Source organism: Kogia breviceps, chromosome 12 (genome assembly GCF_026419965.1).
Source record: "Kogia breviceps isolate mKogBre1 chromosome 12, mKogBre1 haplotype 1, whole genome shotgun sequence".
Lineage (NCBI taxonomy): Eukaryota > Metazoa > Chordata > Mammalia > Artiodactyla > Physeteridae > Kogia > Kogia breviceps.
Window position 1 is genome coordinate 97,745,753 of NC_081321.1, and position 18,261 is coordinate 97,764,013.

Sequence of the window (18,261 nt, forward strand, 5' to 3'; positions counted from 1 at the left end):
GGCAGCTGACACCCTACAAACACAGGAACTACAAATTAACTCATGGTGCCGATCGGTATCATAAACATGAAGATGTGATTAGTCCCTTTTGATATTTGATAACCTACTAGGTCAAGAGGAGGCTAAGAATCATGGTAGCTTGGTAAATCTCTTATATCTATTAATGAGATTGCAAAGGCTTGGTGACCACAGTTCATTTAGTACCTCTGTCTTACATAGTAAATTCTGGACACGTTAAAATGTCATGAACATTGCCTCATTTTGTTGTCAAACTGTTCACAGCAGAAGCTAGGGGAGGATGACTCTAGTTATTTCCCTTTAAATGAGAATTTCTTATCAAGCTATGGAAGCTTCCTGGCATGAGGACAGTGGCGGCTTTAGTCTTGGGGTGACCTGGGCCAGAAGATGGAGTCAAAGTGCCAACGTGGACCTTCCCAGAGGCAGTGAGGGATCTGCTCACAGCTGTAGGGTGGCTGAGCGGTCTTCCATCTGAGGCGGTAACAGAGAACCTACCAGCGCCCACACCTGCCATGAAGACCTTATGGGTCCTAACCTCAGGAGAAGCAGCGTGGTGGGTCCTGGAGACCACTTCCATCCTTCCAGGGGCTGTGCTGGCCGTCACCGATACCCACCTTCCCTGGTGCCTGCTCACCGTGCACACGCGAGGCCTGTGCCCGGTGCTGGGGATGGCTCAGCTCCCAATGCCCACGGCCTCCTCCAGGGAGGGGATTACTTAACTGGGATACACTGGAGATCCGGAACACAGAGTGGATGGTTTGGGGTGACAGGAGGAGGGTCTCAGGAAAACCTTCTTAGAGGACAGAGTGCCACTTCCACTGCAATGCTGTGTCCCCTGAGAGCGAGAGGGGCTGGAGGTGGAGTTGCTGTGGAGGACAGCCAGGAGGGGCCGTGCAGGGTGGGCACCGGCCAGGAGAGGAGACTGGGAAAGTCAGCAGGGGCCAAGGCATGGCGGTCCTGCCCTCTGGCTTTGTGCTCTGGTTATGGGATGCTACAGCAGGATTGCCATCGAGAGGATAACACAACCCAATTTTCATTCTTAAACTTCACTCTGGCATCCCATGGGAGAGAAACAGGAAGGGGAGGAGAGTGATGGTATAGGAGAAGCTGGGTAATTAGAGCCAGCTTAGACAGGTCTTAAGTGAGCTCTACACGAATGTGGTGGTCAGCGAGTGAAAAGCCGGAATGAATAAGAGAGATGTGAAAATAGAGGCGGCAGAGTCTACAGAACCTTCTGGTTTGACGTGTCGGGTAAGGCAGGAGAAGAGGATGAAGTTCAGGCACCTGGCGTGGGTGGCTGGGGGAGCGGTGAGAGCTTCTCTTACGATATCGTGTTAACTCTCTGCCCATCAAAAAGTGGGGCGTATGTTCCTTCCCCTTAAACCTGGATGAGTCTGTGACTAGAGCAGAATTGACACTGCGTGATTTCTAAGACACAGTCACAAGAAAGTACTACAGCTTCTGTCTGGTCCTCTTACGATGCTCACACACCGGTCCCCATGCTGCGAGGAAGTCAAGGAGTCACACAGAGAAGCCACGTGTAGGTGTCTGGCCAACGGTCCCAAGGGAGCTTCCAGCCAAGAGCCAGCACCAACTGCTGGCCATTCGAGGGAGCCAGCCTCCAAGCGATTCCAGCCCCAGATGTCAAGCCGCCCCCAGCCTTGGCGCCTCTCCGTCTGAAATGCACGGAGCAGAGACGAGCCATCCCTGGGACCCGCTTATACTGCAGATCTGTGAACAAGATACAGGACGGTTGCGGTCTCAAGCCCCTACGTTTGGTGGAGTTTGTTCATAGCAACGGACACCTGGAACAGAAGAGAAAAGTTTGTGGGAAAGCTAATGAGCTCAGTTTGGGGTAGCGAAGTGGGGATGTCCATCTGAAAACTGAACACATCAATCTAGAGGTGGTCAGAGAGGGTGGGGCTGGGATGGGGGCGTGAGAACTGGCTGTGTGGGAGCCTCGGGGAAGCAGGCAGGGAGAGAAGAGAGCCTTTCCAAACTCTGACTTTGCAGGGTGTGGAATGTAATTTATTCAAAAACTATTTCTGAGCATCTGTCACACGTCAGCCACTGCTCTAGGCACTGAAGGTACTGCCGTGAATAAGACAGGAAGCTCTGCTCTTGGAAAGCTTAGACTCTGGAGGGGGAAGCAAAACAAGGAACAGACAAATGAATGATGAGGTAACGGTAGATAGCGCCAAGTGCCGCAAAGGCAGCAGGACAAACCAACGAGGTGGGGCGCAGCCGGGGAGCTTAGGACGGGGGTCACAACAGAGCTGCCGTTTGGTACGGGGGGGTGTTTCGGGATGTGGAACCAGATGTCCACCTAGGCGAAGACAGACAGGCAGGAGAGGGCTGGGCACAGAGCCTGCGGGGGAAGGGACTTAACTCTCCCACAAGAACTCCAAGGATGCTCCGTGCGCAGGAGTGGCTGCCTGCACCCCTCTGCGCTTCCGACTGTCGCTTCGAACCTCAGAAGCTGCTGATTCACACGGCGGGGCTGCAGGGCTCCACATCAGCTGGTGAAGAGTATGTGTCTCCCTCTGCTCAGCCAGCCTGGAATTCCTCCTCCTGACCCCAGCGTCACAGGGGGACCCCCTTTATGTCTTTATGTCTCCATCTTGAAATCTTTTTTCAGACTTTTCATGCGCATTTTCACTTGCTTTCCAAGCAGCCCCCATCTTGGCGATCAATAATTCTAATTTTGAAGTATCAGAAATATTGCTTTGAAACTATTTGAGTTTACTTGAGGGCAGACTTTTTATTTCACAAGCCTAATGCAACTTCTGGAATTTAAAATGAAAGCGGTAGCCAAACTTGCACAACCTGCTGGTGGGAGAGTACTAATTGATATGATCTTTCTGCAGGGGAATTGGACAAAATTTTCTTCATCCGTTTAGGATACAGAAAGTCACAGCAGATTGTCATTCTGACCCTGGCAATGAGAACAAGTAGGATAAGCTAAAAAAAAAGAGAGGGGTTTGAAACCCACCAAAGAACTGGGGGTACAAATAAACTGAACTCCAGAAAGGACTCCTCAGAGAGAAAACACCCATGACTCCTTTCACCCTTGCAGAGTCTTGGGAAGAGAAGCGGATGCATCCTACACAGGGGTATGGAGAACACAAGCGATTGCTTACTAGTCACGTGGACCGATCCCGTGGATTTGCATCCCGAGAGCCTCAGTCACAGAGCGAGTCTGCACCCGTCCTCGTGGGCCTTCACACGTTGCACAGGAAGCACCCCAAAGCTGGGAGTGAGGCAGGAGAGCTGTGCGATATACCCCGAGGGATGAAGGGTCTTCCCTAAGGCTCAGGCAGCTCTGCTCACCGTGCCCGAGTACAGACCAGCGGCAAACCCCTCTGAAGCACACGGGGCCCTCACCGAGTGCGCCTCGGCAGCCCACTGCAATTGCAGGCAGGGCGGCGGGGCGGAGGGCGACCTCCTAAGGTGCGCGAAGCTAGCAGCTGAGCTGGAGGACAAAGAGAGCTCCCCAGAAACCCTCCAAAAGTGGCAAGAGGGCTGGAAAGCAGAGAGCCCGCCACAGGATGTCAGGCTGGCGGCTGGACTGTGAAGCAGAGATGGCCGGAGCCTCAGCAGCGCTCAGATCGCAAGGCCTGTTGGAGGGAAGCATTTGAAACAAGGGGCCACGTGAATCTAACCAAAACTGCAACCAAATCCAGACACAGCTCAACTGAGAAAGTAAACTGAGCCAGCCCACCTCACCAGAAGCCTGAGCAGCAGGGCCACTCCATTTTCTGGTGGTAAATATGGTTTACTTCTGTCTCTACTCTTTTTTACACAAATGTCTGGTGTTAAATCCCTTTAAAATTGCAAGACAAGTAAACAAAGAAAAGGTGACCTGATCGAGAGCAAAAAAGAATCATCCGAAGACCCACAGAGAGAACAGATGTAGAAACGATCGGGTATTTAAACCAAGAATGACAAATATGTTAAAGAGATTAAGGGAGAACCGACAAAATACTGAACACGTAGGGAATTCCAGTGGAGAAGTGGACACTATTTTTTTAAAGCACATGAAAAAGCTAGAAATTAAAAATACAATATCAACGCGAAGAGCTCATTTAATTTGTTTAACAGCAAAACTGTACACAGTAGAAGAAAGGACTAGTGACTAGAAAGTCAGGTCAAGAGAAATTATTCAAATTGAAACAAAAACATAAAGCAAAAAACATCTTAAAAGGAAACAGGGTGTCTAATATCTGTGGCTCACAGATTCACCCATGAATTGTGCTCTCTTTCATATGAGTTATGTAAGTATCCGTATCTACATGTGCGTGTGCACGCGTGATGTGCGTGAGAGACAGGCCAGCCAAACACTTAATGGTGAGCAACTCTGGAGAGAAAAGGGGTGCTAGGAGATATTATATATGTATGCATATAATCTTTGTTTAAATGTATTTGTTTTCTACATATATAATTTTTACTTAGAAAAGAAAAAATAATTCAGTACTTAAAAAAAAACATAAATAAAAGGCAAATGACAAATGAAAAAAGATACTGATGGCACATAAGGCAGATAAAGGATTAATATTTTTAATACAGAGAGCCCGTACAAATAACTAAAAAGACCCAACCCACAGTGGGTAAGTGGGCAAAGGACGTGAACAGGCAGCTGACAAGAGACAGACATAAACCCGATGAACGTGACAAAGTTAACCTCAGCACTAGAGAAATGCAGATTAAAATCACAACAGAATATTGTCTACACATATCAAATGGGCAAAATGTGAGAGATGATATTCTGCGTTAGGATATTCAGAAACAAGTACTTTTCAATATTACGTGTGGGGACGTGCAGTGCAAGCTTCCAAGAGGCAGCCTGGCGGCGCTCTCGAGCCTGAAGAGAGCGGATGCCCTTCAATGCAGTCATCGCACTTCACTCCATTCGTCTCTGTACTGTCAGAAAGCTAGTGAAACTAAGATACATCCAAAGCGTACTCTAGGCGTGGAGCTACGGGGCTGGAAGAGATTTCTTATGGATGGTTAAGTGCTGGTGTTGGAAATTGCCAGTTCTCCCTCAACATCCATTCTCTCCTCTTTCCTGAGATTTGGACAGACACGTGGCCCATCTGAAAGACTCTCTCTGGTAGATGCCTGCGGCCTCTCACTGACGCAGGCGAGCACAGGCGGCGAGCGTGACTTCCGACTAGAATGCCTTTCTTCCGGGCCATCCTTTCACTACGTCCCTCGGAGCCCTTCCGGTTCCTCAGGCTGTGCGCTCACCGCGCTGTGTGCGCGCTTCGGGGCCGGCACTGGTATCGTTCTGCTGGAATTCCTCCTCTCCCTCTCAAGACTGTGAGATCCTCCAGGGCAGACCCTCTACCGCACCCGTCTCTTTATCCTCTGTCCCTGTGTGACAGTTCTTGTCACATATTAGGGCTCAGAAAATGTTTGTGAAGGAAAGGAGGGAGGGAGGGAGGGAGGAATGAACAAATGAAAAGACACATTTTGGGGAAATTATGTCAAATTTTATTGCTTTAAAACTGAGTGATCCAAATAAGTTAAAATTTTACGTCCACACCAAAATCTGCATGCAAATGTCTATAGCAGCGTTATTCATAATTGCCAAGGCGTGAGAACAACCGAGATGTCCTTCAGTAGTGAATAAACTATTGTACATCCATACAAGAGAATATTATTCAGAGAAAAAAAAGAAATGAACTATCACATCATGAAAAGACACGAAGGAGCCTTAAGTGCATATTGTTAAGTGAAAGAAGCCAATGCGAAAATGCTACGGACTGTATGATTTCAACTAAATGACGTTCTGAAAAAGGCAAAACTACGGAGACAGTCAGAAGACCAACGGTTGCCTGAGGTTGCAGGGGGGAGGGATGAATAGGCCGAGCACGGAGGATTCTTAGGGCAGTGAAACTACTCTGTCTGCAGCAGTAACAGTAGACACGTGTCATTATACATTTATCAAAACCCAAAGAACGAACAACACAAAGAGTGTGTACTCTTAATAATGTGTCGATAATGGCTCATCAATTCTAATGAATGTACCACACTAGTGCCAATGTTGGTAACAAGGGACACTGGGGATGGGGAGTGAAGAGGTGTATGGGAATTCTCTGTACTTTAGCTCAGTTTGTCTGTCAACCTAAAACTACTCAGGGAGTTCCCTGGCGGTCCAGTGGTTAGAACTCGGCACTCTCACTGCCGTGGCCCAGGTGCTGCTATCCCTGGTCGGGGAACTATGATCCCACGAGCCACACAGTGCGGCCAAAAAAAAAAAAAAAAAAAAAAAAAACCTACTCAAAACACATAGTCTATTAATTAAGAAAAAACTGAGGAGTGAGGCAGTATACTAGATAACGTAGTAGTTAATTCCATGGATCCTGGAATCACACTGTCTGGGTACAAATCCCAACCAACTCTGCTACCTAAAAGCTGTGCGACTTTTGGGCAAGTGGCTTGATAAAGCTGTATCTCAGATTCCCAATAAAGAAAACTGGGACAATTACAGAATTTATTTCACAGCTTTACTGTAAGGATTAAATGTCATGTGAGGCCTTTGTACAGAGTCTAGTACATACTAAACATACACAATGATATCTACTGTTAGTATCATTTGCTCAGGAATACTCACATGAAGAAGGTCTGAACATATGTTGGAAACCATTCCTTGAATACACTCTACATGGTGAAGAGCGGGGTCTTAAATGCATGAATTTTTGTGTGTGAGGATACAGAGTATGCCAATCTGGTACAACCGCCAGTTTGCACGTTAAATCCCTGTAATAAAAAAAAAATAGGTTACATTATCTTCAAGCACATCCTACAAATGCAGCCAACCTCCGGTCTATTCCTCTTCTGAGAGGGCAGCTGGAGACTGCAAAAATACCACTAGTCATGACCTTCTTGCCAATGTTTCAAAGACTGTTCTTAAAGGGAACGCAGAATTGTGATTTTAGACTCACTTTTATAGCAGATCCAATAATCCTCAAAAATGGGACAACAAAGAGGCATTTGGATAGGAAAACCCGCCTGCACCTCAACTACCAGTGACTCACTTCTTTAGGGGGTGGGCAGCAGGGGTGGAAAGTCTGGGTCCTCTGAGCTCTCTTGAAGTGCCTCACTGCACAGCCAACACACAGTCAGAGGCACAGCTGGGGAAAACAGCACCAAAAATGGTGGAGTAAGGACCTCTGAAAATCATCTCCAAAAACGTAAGAACACTGGCAGAAAACTGTCAGAATCAGCTGTTTCAGAACTCTGGAAATTAACCAAATGTTTGCAGCAATCTGGGGAGTGCTTACTCATGAGAGATGCCAGAATCTCAGAATGAACACCAAGTTTTATGGCATTTTAACTTCCCCTATTCCCATCTCCCCTCAGCCCCAAATCTGCAATAGCCTTGAAACCAATATCCCACAACCACAGTGAAAACCCAGCAGCCCGCCAGTCACCGGAGGGGAAAGAACAGGGTTGAAACTCCTTCAAAGCCCCATTATCAGAAAATTTTCATTGTATGACTTACCTGATGGCTCCCTGAAAGACCCCTCTCACAAGGCTGTCTTTATTTGAACTGATTCAGAGCTTGCCCAATGAGAACAAGCTACTGTCAAAAGGCATTTGTTGAAATAATTCAGGGGCAATTGTTTAAAATTTTAGCTGCCTGAGCGGGTGGGATGACAGACAGAGCAAATAATAGCCTAACCAAAAAGCTTAAACCGAAAAGCCGGGGGATGAGACATCCGTAGGGGCTTTGAGAAGCTCCCACATATTCCTGGGAATCTAGAAGGCTGTGAGCATGTCCAGGGCTATGTGCTTGCCTAGGAAAGACCTGAGAAGGCCCTAAGCTCCCAGCTCTGGCTGACCTTGAGGCTCTGCACAAGCAGGAGGTGGAGGTTGAGGCTGCAAACTGCCTGGCTGAGTGTTGGCAGAATGCTCCAACACACACCAAGAGCCCCTCGGCAAAGACTGGAAGGCTGTTGTGTCCAGGCATTTAAGGAAAGCTCTGTCCCATCACACACTGACCGATAAGCTAACCAGTCAGGGACTTCAGTGGCCACACGTGGCAAACAATACAGACCTTACAGAGTTAATTTAGAAAAGTCACTGAACAAACAAAACATGGAAAGGAGGGAGAATATGATTTTGAGAACTGCCACATTCTTAAAATGTCTAGTTTTCAACAAAAATTTTATGAGACATGCAACAACAAAAAAGTACGGCCCACACATACCTATCTTCAGAAACCGTACAAGCAAGAAAAGAGTGGAATGAAACATTTAAACTGTCAAAAGGAAAAAAAAAAAAACCCACCAACCTAGAATTCTGTATCCAGCAAAATAGCCTTCAGATTTAAAGACAAATAAAGACTTGATCATACAAACAAAAATTGAGGAAATGTCACCAGAAGACCTGCTTGTAAGCAGACCTGCTTGTAAGAATTACTAAAATAACTTCTTCAGAGAGAAGAAAAAATCATATGGGTCAGAAACTCAGACCTACATAAAGAAAGAGCATTAGAGAAAGAATAAATGAAGGCAAAATAAACATATATGCACCTAATAACAGAGCCCCCATATACATGAAGTAAAAGCTGGTGAACTGAAAGGAGAAACAGACACTCCAACAATAATAGCTGGAGACTTCAGTACCGACACAACAATTAGCCACAAGAGTAACAAGGAAACAGAACACTTGAACAACACTTTAAAACAATTAGACCTAACAGACATCTATAGAACACTCCACCCCAAAACAGTAGAATACACCTCCTTCTCAAGTGGATGTGGAACATTCTCCAGGATAGACCATTTGTTAGGCCATAACACAGGTCTCAATAAATTTAAAAGGATTGAAAACATCAAGGTATGTTCTCCAACCACACAGGAATGAAATCAGAAATAAGTATCAAAAAAATGAGGTAATTCGCAAATATGTGGAAATTAAACAGCACACTCTTAAATAACCAATGAGAAATTAGCAAATACTTTTAGATGAATGAAAATGAAGGCACAACATACCAGAACTTATGGGATGCAGCTAAGGCAGTGCTTAGAGCAAAAATTATAGCTGTGAATGTCTATATTAAAAAGGAAAATTTCAAATTAATAATTTAACCTTCTTCCCCAAGAAACTAGAAAAATAAGAGTAAACTAACCCCAAAGTGAGGAGAATGAAGGCAATAATAAAGATTAGAGCAGAAATAAATAAAATCAAATTTAGAAAAACAATAGAGAAAGCCAACAAAATTAAAGTCAGCTCTTTAAAAGATCGGCAAACTGCCAAATTTTTAGCTAGACTGACCAGGAAAAAGTGAGAAACACTCAAATTACTAAAATCAAGAATGAAAGAGAAGACATTACTATTGACCTCACCAAGAAAAGGATTCTAAGGGAATACTATGAACGATTAATTGTACGCCAACAAATTAGATAACCTACATGAAATGGAAAATTCTTTAAAAACTGCAAGCTACTGAACCTGACTAAAAAGGAAACAGAAAATCTGAATAGACCTAAAACAAAAGACTGAATTAGCAGTCAAAAAACTTCTTGCAAAAACACCCAGGACCAGATGGGTTCGCTGGTGAATTCTACTGAGTATTTAAAGAAGAATAATTAAAACCAATTCTTCAGGGCTTCCCTGGTGGCACAGTGGTTGAGAGTCCGCCTGCCGATGCAGGGGACTCAGGTTCGTGCCCAGGTCTGGGAGGATCCCACGTGCCAGGGAGCGGCTGGGCCCGTGGGCCATGGCCACTGGGCCTGCGCATCTGGAGCCTGTGCTCTGCAAAGGGAGGGGCCGCGGCAGTGAGAGGCCCGCGTACCGCAAAAAAAAAAGAAAGTGAAAAGACAACCCACAGAATGGAATCAATTATTTGTCAATCACGTATCTGATAAGAATCTAGTATGTGAAACATCTCAAGAACTCTTTCAACTCAATAATAGAAAGGCAAATAACCCAATTTGACAATGGGCAAAGGATCTGAACAGACACTCCTCCCAAGAAGATATACAAATGGCCAGCAAGTATATGAAGAAATGCTCAGCATCACAAGTCATTAGGAAAATATAAATCACAACACATTAAGCCATCCCTTTGCACCCACTAGGATGGTTATAATCAAAGTAACAAACAATAACAAGTACTGGCGAGGATGTATCACTATTGGAACCCTCGTACGCTGCTGGTAGGGATGTGAGACGGTTCAGCTGCTCTGGAAACAGGTTGTCATTATCTCAAAAAGGTACACATAGAGTTAGCATGTGACCCGGCAATTTTACTCCCAGGTACATAGTCAAGGGGACTGAAAACCTATGTCCACACAAAACCTCGCACATAAGTGTTCACAGCAGCACGCCCACGACAGCCAAAAAAGTGCAAACAACCCAAAGGTCCATCAACTGGTAAATGGATCAGTCTATTCATTCAGTGGACTATATACAATTCAGCCATAAAAAAGAATGAAACACTGATTCATGCTACAAAAAAAATGAATCTTGAAAATATTAGGCTAAGGCGGACCCAAAAGACCATATACCATACGATTCCATTGATTTTTAAAAAGTGCAGAATAAGTAAATCCATAGAAGCGGAAAGTAGGTGAGTGGTTACCAGGGGCTAAAGGAAGGGGCAAATGGGACTGCTAATGGGTATGCAGTTCCTTTGCGGGGGCAAAAGTTAGGGGGTGGTGATGGTCACACAACTTTGTGAACATACTAAAAGCCACGCAATTGTATACTTTAAAAGGATTCGTGTTACGGTACGTGAATTACATCAGAAGAGGAGGAGAGGGAGGGGGAGGAGGGGAGAAGGAGCAGAGTGCTCCGAGGGCAAAGAGACGCTGCTCCCTGGGACGCCCCTGGCATAGGGGGTGCCTTCGCAATCATTTTTAAGGTAATCTGCTTACTTGATGGTTATTGAGAACGTGATGGAAAGGCCTTAGAGGAAGCAAGGCCAAAGCCGGACACAAAACCAGATGCATCCCAGAGACAGTCCCGGGGGATGTCCTGTTTATCCTGGGCGCTGTGGGTCTCACGCGGGCTCACGGCCCCACCGTTAGGGCGAACCTGGCTGCGCTCCCACGCGCGCCAGCACAAGGCCCTGGCGCTCAGTGGGCACCACGGTATTCCACGCAATCGTGAATTTATAACTCATAGATTCTGCCAGCCCGTGGCTTACTGGCACTTCAAAAGTCAGGGCAAATTTTCTGCTCATTCCTTTCTGGCCGCACTCAGCATAAGAGAAAGAAACGAAATTCTCCCTTGCCTCAAGGGAATCAGGAAGCCTAAGTTCCAGCTCTACAGGGAACTTTTATAGCCATCAATTAATTGCCTGAGGCTCCTAACTTGGCTATCCTTCTCAGCAAAAAAAAAAAAAAAAAAATCCCTACTGGGCTTCACATTTCAACGCCAAGTGCGTAATGAATAATATTCGAAAACGGGTGGATGGGCACGGCACTATACGAGTACAGATAGTCGGGCGAGGCCACACCTCTAAAGCACTTGATCTGAAGAATCTCACGTTTACAGGGTTGAAGAAATGAATCCGAACTTTTTCATGTACAGGAAATCCACACTGGCCAGTGCTCTGCTTCCCTCTCTTCAGGCAGCCCTGACTACCTCTGGCATGGTATCAGTCTGGACCCGTCTTATCTGCCACCATCCGCTGGCAGGTCCCCGAGGGCAGGGACCATCTCGGGGCTGATGCCGTGTGAGGCTGAGAGCTTCATCCAGAGTCCCACATGCATCCTTCTTCCACTAGGTACATTTCACTGAACTGAAACCTAGAATCACAACATAGGTAAATTTCCAGAAGAACGTGGCTTGGTACGTGTTCATACAGTCAAAACGTGTTTATTAATCTCCTTCTAGAAGCTTGGGGGTCAATGAACAAAACTGGCGCAATCATGGACCTCATGGACCTTCTATTCTAGTAATGGAGACATACAGTAAATAAAGTAAGTAAATTATACACATGCGTAAGGGCTATGGAGGTAAATGGAGCAGAGGAGGAAAACAGGTGACACTGAGCAGAGATCTGAAGGGAGCCAGAAAGGGAACAATGCCAGGAGGAGGACGAAGAGGCAGCAGGAGGCTAGATGGAGGAAAACCACACGGGCCCCCGTGAGCCTTAGGCTGTGAGTGATATGTGAAGCCGCTGGAGGGTTACACAAAGGGTCGTGACCTGCCCCTTGCATTTAAAGGATCCCTCAGGCTGTATGTCAAGAATAGATCTACATTTGGGGAGGGAGGGAGACACAAGAGGGAAGAGATATGGGGATATATGTATACGTATAGCTGATTTACTTTGTTCTAAAGCAGAAACTAACACACCATTGTAAAGCAATTATACCTCAATAAAGATGTTAAAAAAAAAAAAAGAATAGATCTACAGAGGCAAGAGAGGAAGCAGGAAGTCCAGTTACAAGTCTACTGAAATCATCCACGCAAGAGAAGCTGTGGCTTGGACCAGGGTGCTTTTGGGGAAAGTGTTGAAAAATGATCAGATTCCAGACACATTCTGAAGGAACAGCCAATGTATTTCCTTACAGACGTGACCTGGCAGGTCAGAAGAAGGCTGGATTGAATGGCTATTAACTGAGATGGGAGAGACCGTAGGTAGGTCAGGTGTGGAGGAGAAGATCAAGAATTCCTTCTGGACATATTACCGTTGAGATGCTTATTATAGCCCAGTGCAGACACTGAATAGGCAGCTGGACGTATGAGGGACGAAGACAGAAGCTTGGGGGCGGTCAGCATACAATGTACATAAAGGCACGATATCAGATCAGCCCACCGGAAAAGTAGGTGTAACAAAAGAAAAGCTGTCAGGGCCGAGCCTTGGGCTACGCCGGCACTCGGAGCTCAGGGAGGTGGGGGGGAACTGGCTCGGGAGACCGAGGGAGAGTGACCAGTGAGAGAGGAGAAACACCAGGGGACTGGAGAGTCCGGGAGGCCAGGTGAAGAAAGTGTGTCAAGGAGGAGGGGGTGATGTTGTGTGTCAAAGGTTACAGGGCTGATCACGTAAGATGAGGACCAAGAACTGCCCTTTGGATTAAGCCAGGTGGGAAGCACCCACGGCCCTAAGAGTAGCCATACTGGTGGGACTGGGTGGTTGGGAGGAAGCCTGTCTAGGTGAGCTCACACAAACTCAGACAGGAATCAGCGACGGCAGATAGAGACGCCTGTTTCAAGGAACTCCGCTGTAAAGCAGAGGGGTGGGAACCGGAGGAGGGTTGGGGTCAAGAGAAAAGCAGCTTTAACACAGGAGAATCAGTAGCACATCTGAATGCTCGTGATCGGGACCCGGCCTCAGGGCCGAGAGGGAAGCAGCAGGAGAGAAGGGAGAGAATGGCTGGTTCCCATAGGTTTGACTGCGGAGACAGAGTCTCCTCTCGTGGCCAAGCCTCTTCCAGGCGCACGGACCGTTCACGCCTCGTGACCATGAGACGAGAGAGCCAGTGAACGAAGGCGTAGAGGAGGGCGTGTGGCAGCTCCCTTCTGCTGGTGTCTCTTTTCTCTGTGAAAGGTGGGTCAGCAGCAGCCGGTGAGGGGGAAAGGATATGCAATGAAAGCGCCGTCTAGAAGGGCAGGCGGTAGCAGCGCTGCCACGAGCGCCGAGAGCCCCCGGGGCCCGTGGACAGGAACTCATGGGCCAGTACTGGCGGCGGTGCTGCGTGCCTCGAGCCACATTCCGCCGCACGGCGAGGCCCCTGAGCCGGGTTTAACGGGGCTCAGAGCTTTGAAACGCACATGTGATACGGCAAGGCGAGGGCATGTGCCAGGGCCGCGATGACGTGGCACAGAGAGCGCTCAGGAAGGAGCGCCAAGGATGGCGAGGACGGTCGCGTACGTGAGACAACTGGCCGAGGCTGAAGACGTGACGAGAGACTCAGGCCCAGGGAGAATTTTAAGAAGGGAAAAAAATGCTTCAAATCCAATTAGCATTTAAGAGGGACTTACTTTGAACCAGGAAATGTGCTCACGATGGATGAAAAACTCACGTCACCCTTCCCAGGCCCAGTCACTTACCGCTCTTCCCGTTTCATAGGTGAGGAAACGGGTGCTCAGAGCAGGCAAGCGACTTGCCCAGGAGCACAACGCCAAACCCCGAGCTGGGCCCAGAGCCAGGCTCTTCCCAGGTATCGAGTTCGCACTGCTGTCGACAGCCAAGGCTTTCCTGCTGCTTTTTGCAAAATTAACAACAAGTCCCTTGAAGGCAGCGTCGAGTCCCTGGCACCCCCAATGCTGCCTGCACGGCTAAGGTTCTGGGCTCCTGCCTGACCTGCTCTCCAAGCACGGGGGTGGCCGGATCTGCCCTAACTGCGTTCCTCCTTGTGCTTGCTGCTGATGCAGTTAACCACTTTATTTTACCCATAAATTCCCTTCCTAATAACAATAAGGCAAGCCAGGGCTTTGGCCTCCTGCCTTATTACACCACCTGAGGAGTGAGGTAATCACCCAGCAATGTACGGCCTGTCGTGCATTTTATTACTTGAATACAAAGAGACTCAGTTCAAGAGACACTTAGTTGAAGACAGCACACACACAAAAATAGTAATCATATGAAAAGTAATGCCTCCTAATGCTACTGAGTACACCGCAGGGAATAATCCTCTTCCAGCGGGAGAGCGGTCTGGGTGACCCAACGGGTCTTCTCCAATTCTAATTCCTACCAACCGCAGGGTCATAAAAGCTAGTGAGACTTCAATTACAATACGAATATTCGGAAAAGCCAAATCTGGATCACTCTGAAAATGGAGGCTCTGTGGATGTTACACCTAAATGTTCTTGGTGTAAGCATTTTCCAACCAACTCTGCTCTCAACCACTCATTCTTCAGCGAATGCTGCAGGCCACACACTGGCGAGAGTGGAGGAACAGAAAGAGAAGTATGGCCCACCCAGCCCCCAGGAGTTCAAGACCTAACTTGGGATGTAAAGAAAACGGCACGTTTGAAAAGAACAGAACAAGGTACCCCCACAGGACGTCTAACTACCCTGACGCAGCTTACAGAAACTCAGTGACACCTGTCTTCCTAGAGTTGATGAGAGTTGAAGGGCATCACCCCATCGCAGGGGTTACGCTAAAGACCTTGCCCAAGAGATGTCCTCATCAGTGCATCTCAAGAGGACAGGAGCTATTATTCCATTTTTAGATTCCTCAAGCAGACATAACATGGTTTTCTATTGTTACTAAAACCATTATTTTCTACATGCATTTATTTTCTATTTAAAAAAATTAGTTTTGGGGACTGCCCTGGTAGCACAGTGGTTAAGAATCCACCTGCCAATGCAGGGGACACAGGTTCAATCCCTGGTCCAGGAAGATCCCACATGCCGCAGAGCAACTAAGCCCGTGCGCCGCAACTACTGAGCCCGCGTGCCACAACTACTGAGCCCACGCATCGCAACTACTGAAGCCCGTGTGCCTAGAGCCCGTGCTCCAAAACAAGAGAAGCCACCCCAATGAGAAGCACGCGCGCGCACCACAATGAAGAGTAGCCCCCGTTTGCCGCAAATAGAGAAAGCCTGCGCACAGCAATGAAAACCCAATGCATCCAAAAATAAATAAATAAATTTATTTTAAAAATAAAAGTAGTCTCTAATTTAAAAAATAAAAAAATTAGTTTTAAAAGGCTATTGAGGACTTCCCTGGTGGCGCAGTGGTTAAGAATCCAGCTGTCAATGCAGGGGACACGGGTTCAAGCCCTGGTCCAGGAAGATCCCACATGCCGCAGAGCAACTAAGCCCGTGCACCGCAACTTCTGAGCCTGCACTCTAGAGCCCATGAGCCACAACTACTGAGCCCCAGTGCCACAACTACTGAAGCCTGTGTGCCTAGAGCCCATGCTCCACAACAAGAGAAGCCACCTAAATGAGAAGCCTGTGCACCGCAACAAAGAGTAGCCCCCGCTCTCCACAACTAGAGAAAGCCTGCACACAGCAACGAAGATCAAACCCAGCCAAAAAATAAATAAATAAATAAAATTTTTTAAAAAGGCTATTGAAGCAGACATGCAGCTTTGAAACAGTGGTTCTTAAAATGTGGTCCCTGAATCAGCAATATCAACATCACCTGGGACCTTTCTAGAAATGCAAATTCTCAGGCTCCAACCCAGACCAACCAACCTGAAACTCTGGGGTGGTGGCCCAGCCATCTGTGTTTTAACAAGCTGGGACCACTGCTTTAGAAGAAGCTGAAGTTGATTTCTAAGTACAAGTCTATAGTTTTTAAGGAGGCTCATGTGTGAAGTTCCCAGCTTGATATCAAAATGAAGTTAAAAGACCAGCACATGTTGCATTTAGGTGATTCTAGCAGCATCACCTTGCAACAACCTATTTTGCTGGCCATTGGTTAATCATCAACCTTGTGAGGTAGACACCATTATCCATATTTTTAGAGGTGGAGAAATGAAACACCACAGGGAAAAGCCAAATTTACTCATGAGGCCAAGACCCAAAGTCACCTGAATTTAATCCTAGGCTTTTTGCCCAACTGTGCTAGGGGTCTACACTCACCCAGGTACATGTGAGTGGTCTGTGTGCTTGCTCACATAAACACATGGATAAGAGCAATGAAGTCTGCACATATTAATAGAATAGCAAGAAACTCTGTCAATTCTCAAGAATGGATACCTCGCATTTGCAGAACAGTCTAACAATTCTGCAACCTACTCAAAATAACATGTAGAAAATTAAAAGCGAGTCATCTACATATATATCGAATCAAATATTATAATTCCGGGGTTCGTGACACCAGCGTATGAAGCCCAGTCCACCTCCCCCGTCTCGGTCTCACACTCCCTTAAGATCTTAGAATCGGCTGGCAACCCCTCGTTTACTGTCCTAAACCTAGGAATTATAAGAATGCAAGCTGATTTACAAATATATTCCAAATGATAGGGTATCATAAAAAACAATTTAGGGGCTTCCCTGGTGGCACAGTGGTTGACGGTCCGCCTGCCGATGCAGGGGACACGGGTTCGTGCTCTGGTCTGGGAGGATCCCACGTGCCGCGGAGCGGCTGGGCCCGTGAGCCATGGCCGCTGAGCCTGCGCATCCGGAGCGTGTGCTCCGCGACGGGAGAGGCCACAGCAGTGAGAGGCCCGCGTACCACAAAAAACAAAAACAAAACAAAACAAACAAACAAAACAAAAAAACAATTCAGCCAGTCACCTGAATTCAACTTAGCGGAAAAATCCCTGGTTATAAACCAACCTTTTCCCCAGCCGGTGGCCCCTGGCGTCTGGGCCTCGGCCTTCCTGCACCCAGGGTCTCCCCAGATGTCAGGGTCTCCTCAAACCCCCAGGCAGGCTCTCACCTTCCTCCCGAACCTCATTTTCACAAATACCTTCTCTTGCAGCGTAAATTTCAAGTCTACCCATATGCACTACAAGACACCCACACCAGCTCAGAAATCAAACTCAAAATAAAACACAAGCCTCTCAAAGTCTGATTTGGTGATTACTTATCACTATTATAAATAATGATATAGAATATGTCACAACAGAAAAACATGTTTAGCACAGTGTTAAGAGAAAAGGTGCAGTGGGGTATACGCTATAATCATGATATAAAAACATATTTTCACAGGAGGTCAGGGTCTACAGGGCCTCATCTTGCAGCAAAAACAGCTACGCTGGGCTGGTGCGGACACTGATCTTTACTTTAAATGTTTTCTAATAAACGGATCACAGCATGTTAGATGTAACATGCCTGCCGGGGCCTACCAGGCAGCATGTGACCCAGCTCCTGCCTTCGTCACTCTCCCCACCTGCTTCCCACGGCCCCATGGGCCCCTCTGCCCAGATCCTCTCCTCCCCCAACTCCTCACCCAGCTGACTCCTCTCACCTCCTGATCCACATGTGGCCGTGGCCCCCTTAGAGACGGCACCCGGCTTGCCTTGCCTACATCCGCCCGGTGGAGTCTCTCATCACAGCCTGTCCTTCCCCTGCACTGCACTCACCGCAATGAGTAATTATACTTTCATGTGGGAAACCATACACTTGATGACAGGCTCCGTGCAATAAAACAGTGTTTCTGCACTGCTGTACCCCCCGCCCCAGCGTACCCAGTATCACTGGAGCTCCAAAAGCACTCACCAAATTAATGAAGGAAGGACCTTCACAGCCCCGTCTTTCAAACAGCACTCCAAAAACACGCGCGCACACACACACGTGCACGCGCACACAGGGCCTCCTGCCCCTCCTCCTCCACACAAGGCCACACACACACACACACACACACACACACACGCCCTG

At 47.4% G+C, this 18,261-nt stretch overlaps 1 protein-coding gene across 1 annotated transcript in view; it reads right to left on the reverse strand.

Annotated features, from left to right (window-relative positions):
* The window catches only part of EFCAB6 (EF-hand calcium binding domain 6), a 215,168-nt gene extending 197,226 nt beyond the window's left edge, over positions 1–17,942 (reverse strand). Inside the window, 2 exon segments of the mRNA XM_067010638.1 lie at positions 6,635–6,780; positions 17,852–17,942. Of these exon segments, the coding sequence (XP_066866739.1) occupies positions 6,635–6,667 (33 nt within the window). The 5' untranslated portion in view covers positions 6,668–6,780; positions 17,852–17,942.
* Positions 17,943–18,261: the final 319 nt, after the last annotated feature.